This window comes from Sorghum bicolor, chromosome 6 (genome assembly GCF_000003195.3).
Source record: "Sorghum bicolor cultivar BTx623 chromosome 6, Sorghum_bicolor_NCBIv3, whole genome shotgun sequence".
NCBI lineage: Eukaryota > Viridiplantae > Streptophyta > Magnoliopsida > Poales > Poaceae > Sorghum > Sorghum bicolor.
In genome coordinates, this window is record NC_012875.2 from 44,826,302 (window position 1) to 44,837,436 (window position 11,135).

At 42.1% G+C, this 11,135-nt stretch overlaps 2 protein-coding genes across 2 annotated transcripts; both read right to left on the reverse strand.

The window, feature by feature from the left end:
* LOC8073994 (COP9 signalosome complex subunit 8) lies at window positions 2,030-5,363 on the reverse strand. The gene is made up of 5 exons (XM_002447793.2): window positions 5,173-5,363; window positions 5,013-5,089; window positions 4,710-4,891; window positions 3,807-3,914; window positions 2,030-2,494 (listed from the first exon to the last, which is right to left on the reverse strand). Exons 1-5 carry the CDS (start codon window positions 5,254-5,256, stop codon window positions 2,355-2,357), a joined length of 591 nt encoding a protein of 196 aa, XP_002447838.1. The 5' UTR covers window positions 5,257-5,363; the 3' UTR covers window positions 2,030-2,354.
* LOC8077605 (ribonuclease P protein subunit p25-like protein) lies at window positions 7,260-10,670 on the reverse strand. Its single transcript, XM_002447794.2, has 8 exons — window positions 10,302-10,670; window positions 9,398-9,478; window positions 9,218-9,306; window positions 9,057-9,131; window positions 8,551-8,612; window positions 8,402-8,467; window positions 8,086-8,286; window positions 7,260-7,692 (listed from the first exon to the last, which is right to left on the reverse strand). Exons 1-8 carry the CDS (start codon window positions 10,425-10,427, stop codon window positions 7,607-7,609), a joined length of 786 nt encoding a protein of 261 aa, XP_002447839.1. The 5' UTR covers window positions 10,428-10,670; the 3' UTR covers window positions 7,260-7,606.

An 11,135-nucleotide genomic window follows, 5' to 3' on the forward strand; every position in this document is an offset into this window, starting at 1 on the left:
ATTATATCCATGCCGTTACACACTCGTGGATGAGGCCCAAAGAGAGTCAGGTAGAATTTCTCTATGTCTGTGAGCTAGAAATAATTATGTGCTGGGTTAAATTAGTGAGGATTATACTCTTCCTATGGAGCTCACGGACAGAATCTGATCCAGTAAAGTGGCCATTTGCAGTTTTGCCACTGGATGAAACAGTGTCGCTACAATTCTGCCATGTGGGCAAATTTGCAGTTAGAAATAGGGGACTACATCGCAACACTCTCTGTCTGCCTTCAAGCAGTGGCATGAGTGGATATGTCACAATTCAAAACTGCATAGTACAAGTTAAAGATAGCATCTATAAATAAATTTTGGCTCCAAGGATATCAATTATGATATGAACTAAGAAAACAAGAAGGTCAAAACTTAGCTCGAATTATCTTGGTTTTAATTTTGTGTGCAATTCATTTTGAATTTGCATTAAACTCGAATAGGCATCAAATCCATGTTACTTTGGCAGCAGAGAAAACGCGCAGCAAGTATTGTGGTTCCCTTCTTGCACTATTGTTCTGCTGTTGATAGCGGCAACATGTTTTTACTTTCGCTAGTGTCCTCTTTTAATCTTTTCATTGGTGCTAGCAGCATGCTTCAGCCACAAAGTGATACAGTCCATTTTCTTGATTTTTACATAGTATATATATGTGGACTAGGCGCAAGTAAAATGGAAGCTTGAACTGCATCAGCCTGAAGCAGGGTAAAACGAATTGAAATTTCAAAACCCAAAATTCCGAATCTCTTGCCCCTATGTGGTAGCCCCAAGATATTTCGGCTATCATGCAGGGACTGATAAACCTAGATGAGCAATATACAACCAATAGAACTTGGATTCATTACGATAATACTTGATATTTGGTGGGGGGGTAGAATTTTGTGTAATTTTTTTCGATCTGTTCCACCAGTTTGCCAAACAAACATTTTTCTTTCCCTAGCTAAGCGAAATGGAGTCATACTTATGCAAAGTGTCAAGACTAAGCTGATAGCATCTACAGATCTGGACTTAAAAGATATCAATTATATTATGAACTAAGAAAACAGGAAGATTAAAACTTAGCTTAATTATCTTGAATTTGGGTTTGTGCTAAATTCGTTCTGAGTTTGAATTCACTTGAAAAGCCCATCAACCCCATATCGACTTCAGCCGTGGTGGGAGTGCACTGTAAGTTTGAGATACCTTTCTTGTGCTATTTTTCTCTTTTTGGCCAGCAGCATGTTTTAGCCAAAAGGATTAATTTATCTCTTTTGATTGGTGCCGGCAGCATGCTTCAGCCACGAGATGATAGTCAATTTTCATGATTTGTAGTGTTATGTGTTCTTACAAGCATAGTCATATAATATAGGTAATGGCCTAGTAGGTACTGGCTGCCATGATGCATACTTGCGTAGAAGGTAGATCGGAGTTCAATACCTAGTGTGATTATATGAGTAGTGCTACGAAGTGCCTGTTCTCTTCTTAAATTCAGGACTACACTATTGCAAGATTAGATAGAACAAATATATCTGTGACTATAGAAGGCAACAAAAAGGCTCAAGGGAGAGCTATGCAGCAGAGTGTAGTGGGTTGAGGACATGGGACGAGCCAACGAGGGAGATAAGTATGGGAATGACTCAGGCCGTATAAGGTTGGGATTGGCAGGTACTGGGAACTCCAATTTGCCAAGACAACGTTGGTGAAGGGTTCAAGAATTCTGCGATAACCAAGAAATGAACGGGCCAGATCTGAACATAGAGCATGCAGCATTGTGGCAGTAGGTGCTGTAGTAATGCACAGCAATTTGGAATACTGTACACAGTGGATTACACGGAGCAGATTCTAGCCATCCAATCCAGCTAGAGAATCAAACACACGCAAGCAATGCTTATCCCAACGTGACCAATAATCGGAGTATCTCTGCAAGAATATTGGCAAATTTAAGGACAACTACTTCCTGTTTCAGTTCCATGTCGTTTGCTTAGAAACTTTTTTAGTGTGAAACAATGCAAGTTATCCACCAGCTTTTACAAATGTCAAGAGTTCACTTTTAAATATGTTGGCCCGTGGGGATGAGCAACTGTTAGCATTTTTGTGCAACCAAGACTTCCCTACCAAGTCGAAGTGGTTCAGTAAGGTCCAGACATACGAACAACCACTAGGCACAATAAGCGCTAGCACGCTATCAGGAACCACTTACAGAGACAAATTCAGCGCTGAGAGATCTCACTTGTCAGCCAAAAGCAACCAGTCGTTCAGGCATCTAGCTATCACATGATAATTGATAAACATGCTTCATAAAATGTGGAGTAGAGAACCAACAGGGATGCGACATAATTGACAGTGAGCATCAGTGCTCAAGGTGGAAAACACACTCAGTCAAACGCTGCAGCTTGCTCGAGTCAAGCTTCTGGTTGGTCTGAGCCTTTGGCTTTTTTACAGTAAGCATCCCAGTCGCTGCATCCAAGCTCCAACTGTTTTGCACAGCATCTGCAATGGGGCGAACAGAAGTTTAATAATTCTGGAGCAGGTAAAGATCAACTGGAACAATGCAAGGGAAAATTTTGCATAGCTATCTGCACACCAACTACGCAGGCCCATCTGCCAAAGAAAAGGCAGCTACCAGCCTACCACACATTTATAAGCATACGAAAATGTTTCCAAGCACTGAGAATCCAGATAAAGTAACAGTGCAAGGAGCTAACTGCGGTTCTATCAAACAGAGAATATAACATTCCAAAGAAATGTAGGGGAGAGCTGATGCACTACATAAAAATCCAGAAAAATGGGAACACTAAAACTCTATGTAGTATCCAACAGTCCCATGGCCATTATCCATGCAAGCCACTAGTCAACAGTAAAGCCAAAATGGGACATTATTGCCATTATTAGAGGGGTCACACTCTGGCCTCTCACATTCATCCCCTCTTCCACTCACCTCAACATAAAGGCAAATAGTTAAATATACTGTTTTTGAGATCTGAAAGTTCATACTAAGTAGGCAAACTAGGAGAGATGTGGAAGTATAAGATAGCCTGAAATCAATAGAAGGCAAATCACTGTAGCATATACTAGTCACTAGAAATGTACTACTCCATCCCAAATTGTAAGTCGTTTGACTTTTTTTACCCCAAGTTTGACCACTCGTCTTATTCAAAAAATTTGTGCAAATATAGTCAAATTTAAGTCATTCTTGAAGAACTTTTATTAATAAACCAATACACAACAAAAAAAAGTGATATTTTGTACAAAACTTTGAATAAGACGAGTAGTCAAACTTGATATTAAAAAAGTCAAACGACTTACAATTTGGAATGGATTGAGTGGCTGACAATGAGAAAATAAGTTTAGAGCTATTATTGTAAGCATAAGTAAAGCACATCAGATCAGGACAAATGTGCCCGCATGGACCTCTTACATATTTAAAAGTAAGTAGATGATGTTCAGTTCAAATAAGACTCAATGGTAATACAATTAAAATCTCTCAATATCATAAAACATGTTGAGAACTCATAATTTATGCTTGTAGAGTGCATATAAATAGGTAGGTGGAAATCAATTGTGTTATCTATATAAATAAGTTAATAGTCTTACAAATATAAGACTTAGGATCTAGCACAATGCCACCCCACCAGTAAATATTTACAGCTAGAGAACAGAAGTAAGATGGAGTTCAACATATCCCAAAACTGCACCACTCCACTAAACTTTAAACATACCACAAAACACAATTGAATATGGTAGAACTCTCACATTGAAACTAGAAAAAAAAAAATATAAATGAGCGGATTGTGAAACATACAGTTTGTAACATCCTCCTCACTCATCCCCATGAAATGAGCCACATCAGCAACGCTAATTGTGGAATATGCAGAAGTCAACAGCTTGAATATCCTCTGTCTGTAGCTCTCTGCATTACATCAAAGATAAGATATTCACCTTAAGTCCTTAAATAGTTAAGCTCACATTATTAATAACAAGCCTGATCAGTTTCCAAACAATCAAGCTAAAAAAACAAAACCATTCGCCATAATAACATCCTGGAAACCATACTTTCTTTACAGAGAACACCAGAGGAAGAATATGATCAAATTGTTCAATGTCTCAATTTTGTTTTCAATAACTTCTGCCTTGGTCCCTAGATTAAGAGTCACACTTACAATCTTACAATCTATGAACAGGAGATGTAGAGATGACAGTCATAACTTGCTCTCAAGCAACAGATAGCAATGGGCTATTGGTTCACTACATGCTATGTCAAAAGGTGCATTCTGCGCCAGCATATGTTGTGGTTTGATATCATATCCATATAGCATAACAATATAAGCACCTCATTTGTTGGCATGAAAAATACCATCTTATTACTGAAAGACAAGACACTATGGCCAGCTGACACCTTGAAACAATAAATTTGACAGAATAAATCAGAGTATCATAGAACAGCCATGAAGTTCCCCTGAGAACTTCTCCATCATCATATTCACAGAGGATATCTCATTCTCATTGCAGCCCAATTCAACAGATAAATTCTCCCACTACCAATCCATGGTGATAATATGTTCAACAGCCTCTACCCACCCATGTCACTACTCACTAGACTATCAAATCTCTATGAAAGAAAACAATTCAAATTTCACTTCACTACTTTGCACACACCCATAGGAAAATCATATGCCATCCATAACAATAAAAGCAATCCACATACCTAGGAAGGCAGTGATGAAATCAGCGAGGTCAGGGCCCCACTCGAACCCCTGTGCAGCCGTGTTGACGCCAGCATAATCCCTGTTCCACAGGCACTGACCAATCCTCCAGACCGCGGCGAGCTCTGGCCGCGTGTCCTTCACCTCCTGCGGCAACGACTTCCAAAAGAACCGCGCGCTGTTCCTGCTCACTCCCAATTCCCAACCACACACACACAAAAAGGCATCATCATTAACAGAACCCTAGCCCCAAAGCCAGAAAAAGGATGGAGGAAAAACGAGGTTAAGGGCGGCGGATCGCATACAGGTCATTGATGTAGAGGTGGGCGAGGAGATGGACGGAGTAGGGCCATTCGTCGGTGATGGCTCCCTTGGCCGCGACCTGCGAGGCGAATCGCGTGAGGCGGGGCGCTAACCCTTGCGCAGATGTGGGATGGGGTTGGGGGAGAGAGGCGAGAGTGGTACCTGGAGGAGGAGCTCGTCGCAGAGGGGGGCGAGGGCGGAGTAGGACTTGTCGGAGAGGGCGGCCTGGACGGCGGAGAGATCCATTGGCGGCGAAGGAGGAGATCGCCGGCGATGGGGGTATGGGACGGGACAGAGAGAGGGTTTTGGAATTGGGATTTTTTTGTGGCCTTGTTGGGGACGAGGACTCGTGTAAATTCGGAGCAGTTTCCTTTGCATTTGTAACTCTCCGGTACGGCCCACTCTACAAGGATATGGGCCATCCAGCCCAATCTTTATCCAAGGGTGCTCTTCCTTTTGTTTAGGGAAAAAAAAACTACAACTCCTATACGTTCCTCCTTATTTAATGAAAAAATAATAATTAGTTAAGAGGAAAACAATATTTGAACGTCAAAGATATAAGCAAAAAAAATTAATTCAGTGCCTGTGATCAATAGAATTTGAAAGGAATCCCAGAGGTTACTAGTTGATAGATGAGAAAGATGCTTGAATGAAATATCTAGTACAAAAAAAACGTTATTTTAGTGGAATATAGTTAGCATATGAACGTTAGATGACATTGTAAAAAAATTCTAAATGGAGCATTCTAGCTGAGATACTATTATGCTCTCAATACAAGACATATAGTCGATAATATAGTAAGAATCTTTACCAGCTATTAAAAAATGAATTTATAAAAGATAAAAAGAACAAGCCAGTCATACCATATAGCGCTCACTTCCATTTATGAGAGATGGGAAGGGGGGAGAGAGCAGATTCTGTAGGTGTTCCTTCCTTGTTTTTTGATGTCTCCCCTCTAGACTAGACTATTAATTTTTTTATTCTTCAATTGATCAGGTTCGGTTTCTTGTGGTGGAACCTGTCCACCTCAGTTCAAGTCTTCGACTTGGCACGAGTGCTCATATTTTCCAGAATTTTATCGGCGCTATGCTTTCAGTGAATTTATTACAAGATTTATCGACATCGAGGCAACTATAGTAACTTCATGAATCTCGATATCTGTTGGTTCGGTTCTTTGGAGGTGCTCATAGGGGTAAGTTTAGCATATGTGTATTCATAGTAGTGAATATATGGGTGTATTTGGGTATGTGCGTTGTACTATGTAATTCTTAAAAAAAATATTTTTTTGGGAGGTGGTATATCTCTATACTCTTCGTTGTCTGTTCGCTTGGCTTATAATCCATGGCTGAAGGATTGTTCGCTGATTTATTGTGATAGAATAATACTACTAAATGGCTGGTAGATTCAACAAATAAGTTCGAGTGAAGAATAAAATAAAATAGTTCTTTATTGGTTTGAAAATTATACCCTTGATCGTCCCATAGGGTGCGTCAAGCTAAGCTTAGGGTTTAGGTGGGACGCCAGTTGTTTTTTATGTAAAAACAATTAAACAAATACATAGGGTCTAGAAAACAATTGGGCTTATATTTAGCTACTTTAATTATTATCCATCAAGCATCACATAAACGACTAGAAATAGTCACGTCGAATTATATGAATAGATTTATCTTGATTTTTTTTATAAAAGTATACATATATTATTTTTTCTAAATATTTTTATAAAAATAAGAGGTCAAAATTGTATTTTAGAAACCGTGTCACTGCCCTAAATGACATCTAAATTTTATAAAAAAAGAGTGTTGGGGACGCGACGCCCTTAGACAACAATGGACTCCCTTCTCATTGGTGTTTCCTGACACGGGCCATCATAAGAAACGTGCTGCATTTGCAGTAGCAGCTGCAGCGGCTTTAAGTTGAAGGAAGCCGAAAATATTACTTTTCTGCTTTCTATAATCTGTTTGAACTTTGAAGCGACCAGCAACTCACTACACCTAAAACCAGTGTTAACAAAGAGAAAACTGTGTTCACAACGGCGAACAAGTAGCTAGAATCGGGTCATTGAGACGATAAAGAGTTTAGTTCTTCATCGCTCAAGAGCCAGGAAGCAAAGAAGGGCTCTGACACACTCGCGGCAACTCAGAAACCACAAATTCGGGAGAAACCGGACAGCCAAATAATAAATAATAAAACATGAAAGACTTGCTAACTTACAGAATTTTGGCCAGACGCTGAACTTACAGAGTTTTGACTAGATGCTGAACTTGTTAAGTGCATTTCACTATCATGTTCACAGAACGATGGTATTTTCAAGTTGAAAACAAACGTTCCACATAAAAAATCTTCTGAACTAACTTTAAAGATAACACGTTTTAACGGAGGCTACAATGCACAATTGAAACGGCACCGATCTTGAGATAATAAATAGGCAAATGGACGAATAACCTAGCTACAAAAATCATAACTAGCCTCATCCCCCACACTGGAGTCACTATGTCAACTTTCAACATAAACCTAATAACCAGATATAAAAGTTACAATGGACGGTAACATTAATCTTGTGGAATTATGGCATCCCCGCGTTGATGCACCAGCCAATCTACTGCTGTGGAGGTCCCTGGCCTTGGCTTCCACGCCCACGACCACGCCCACGGCCCCGACCTCTGCCCCTTCCTCTGCCACCTTCTGCAGTTAATTAATAACAAATGATTCAGTATTCGTCCCAGGGGGGAATTTTCAGATGACTCTGAAGATAAAGAAAGACGATTCCTTCCTATTTTACATATAAATAGCTCAAAAAGAAACAGGATGCTGATAAAGTTACTGCATGTTTAATATTTTAAATCCATGGTTTCATGTCCAATAAAGGATCATCATGATAAAGTTATCCGAGAGATGGTAGAAAATAATGAAAAAAAATGTTTCACTGAACGCCATGATATAAAACCACCCACTTCCTAACTAATTCAAAGCAACAACAAAAAAAGAGTGGGTGTAATTACTTTCTAAGATTGATCCTATAAACAATTAGCAAGAAGAAATTAGAGACGACACAGAACATATTTAAACAGAACTAACCATATCCTTGCATAGGTGGTGCATTGTATCCATCATCATATCCACCGGCTTCTTCCATCGCATAATTATCACCACCATAGCCCCTTCCAGGTGCAAAAGATCCACGCCCTCCACGACCCCTCCCTCTGCCACCATACCCACGGGGAGCCTCCTCTGGTTCACCAAACTCATCATGATAGTCTACTCCCCCATTGCTGAACCCTATATCATAGTGATCCAAATGCAATGAGGAAATCAGAGATATATCAAAGTCCAATCATACTTCTACAGAAACATACTGAAACTACAATAATAACGTAAAGAGGCAGACATATACCTCTTCCCCTTCCCCTGCCCCTGCCTCGACGACCACGTCCTCTTCCACGACCACTTGGTACAGCCTCTGCAGAAATTAAATAAAATATTTGGTCACATCGACAAGAGAAGGGTTAATGCTACAAAGATTCCTGATTAACAGAAGCACACCTGCATCCTGATCGAACTCAGCTGCTGGCCTGACCTGGTCAGCTGGTATGGGTGGCTGGTAACTGCAAAAGAAACAAGTCATGTTCATGTCATTATATGTGTTTCACAAATCACAGAGAAATAATGCATCAGAATCCATTTTAAATAAAAGCGAACAAAAAAGGATACCCTAACTGCTAAGCAGAACAGTTATGGTCAGCACATCACAAATCTGGCAAACCAATGCCAGGCTTCTCCAACGTAGGAGAAAGGGCTGTGCTGTTTGCAAGAAAAGTCCTCTGTAACTAAATCTACTACCTTTTATGCATACACAGTATGAATGTGCCTATAATATGAGAAAACATAGCAGAATGTAGACATAGGTGATACAGATCTATCCTAGCAGAAACAATGTATACATGACAATAGAAGCTAAATTGAACAACGAACAATTATAGTAAAAAATAAATTCAGATGGACATTTTCCTGCAAATTTTTGAATATATGCGGAAGAAGGAAATTATTACCCTGGGGATGATGTATCCAGCTCCTTCTTTGACAATTTAATAGTGATCAAGGACACATGGCGAACGGTCTCAAGACTGCCATGGAAAAAGGAAGGGGTAAGATAAAATACACCGTATCTGTTTTCAAGAAAACATAAACAGAAGACAATAGTGCCCCTTACGTGACAAGGCCTTCTTCCAATGGCTCCCAAGTGTCAGTTATGTTAATGGATTCAATAGAGGTATTCTGATGGAGACCAGCAATCCTCCTCTGCTCAGGATATGTATAGCATATATGGTCAGTAATTGGCATAACTACAAAAGGGTATCATTCATTAACAAGTGGTGTTTCGCAATTCCACCTTAAGAAGCTCCACAATGACAACTGTCTTGTTGATCGCCCTTCCCATGGCCTTGATGACAATGTCATCTGTTGCATTGTCCTGCAACGGATGAGGAACAAGAAACCAAAACATTTAATATATGATCTAGGACAAACAGCAATAGACGTTCTAGGCAATTGAGACATATGGATATTCCCCAGACTAGTATATAGTAGACTAATGTTGCAAAATCCAAATCAACCTAAGCATAACATTATCACAACTAGCAGGAACAGTACAAAGAGTCGTTAATGAACAGTACCTAATTCAAAATCCATAGCAATCAAGCCATGTGAAAGTTTCATACATTAGTAAATTCAATCCAAAAATCCAAACTGAGTATCTTAGTCAAACAGTAAAAGATGCATCTGCACACAGAGACCCCCACACATCCACCATGTGCAACCATGATGCAAATGATGCAAACCAATAAACCACTCCTACCTAACGTATAATCTAATAAAATAACGAAATTAATAGTACTCCGCAACCAACGCTTGCAGGTGGTTGCTACGGCTCTTCCTCGCCATTGTGGCAATAAGCTTAACCGCAATCTGAGCCCTAGAACAGTAAAACAATTCAAATTCGAAGCCCTAACCGCACGAGCCCTAGAACAGTAAATAATTCAAATTCGAAGCCCTAACCGCAGGAGCACCATCGAGACGAACTCCAGACCCTCGCCGCGCGGCCCATGCTCACCGAACCCGCACTTAGTTAAAAACCCTAGCCTTTTTTAAATCATCCGGGGGTAGGTAAAATTAAAACCCGCGGTTGTTTTTCTTCCTTTGCCTAGAATCCTAGATGGATAGGATAGGCTGAGCGGCGTTGGAAGCAAAGGAGCAAGCAGCAGCAGAGGGTAGGCGCGCGTGTGTCGAGGTCGAACCTGGAGCAGGGCGAGCGCGTAGGTGATGTAGTTGCGTGGCCGGCCCTGCGCCGTGATGCGGATCTCGTTGGCGCCGATAGGGGCCTCCTCCTCCCGCGGCTTCTCCACCCTGTGGTACCGATCCATCTGCGACGACGACTCTGTTTGCTACTGCTGCTCCTCCTCCTCCTCCTCGCTTCAGTTGAGCAACCGCAGGCTCGAAGACGAGAGAACCTCCCCCCGAATCTCGCTCGCTCGCGGTGGTGCTGTTGCGGTTGCGGTTGCGGGCGTTGTTGGACTTGGTGGTGGTTTTCTCCGACGAGACGAGGCGCCGTCGTCGTGGTGGCGGTTTTAAGAGGGGGGGAAGGAGGGAGAGCTAGGCCGCGGCGCGGCGGGGTGGATAGGGTTTGGTTGCCGGGTCGGCCGGTCGGTCCGACAGGGACACCGGCTCGGCTCGACCGCGCCGTTGGGATGGTTGGGTGGCCGGCCGTCCGGTCGGTCGGCTTTGCTTGGGTTGGGCTCGTTCCTCTGGTCCGTTGGGTTGGGTTGGGTGGGGACTCTGCCTGCGGCCTGCGCGCCTGCTCCCTCCGCCTCGCGTCCTGGACCGGGACGGGACTCGTGGTGGGATGGGAATTGGGGCATCCGAGGCGGGAGGGAAGGGCCGATCGCGGCCGTCGGTTCGTGATCGCGCGGCTAGGAGCGGAGCCAGCGGGCTGTCTCGGCGTCCTTGTTGGGTTACGGTACGGCTCGTTTCGCTCGCGCTGACCGACCGGCCGGCCGGCCGCAAACACAGGGCTTGTTTTGTTCCAAAATATTTTGCAAATCGACAGGGTAGCTTTTTCATTTGTATTTGAC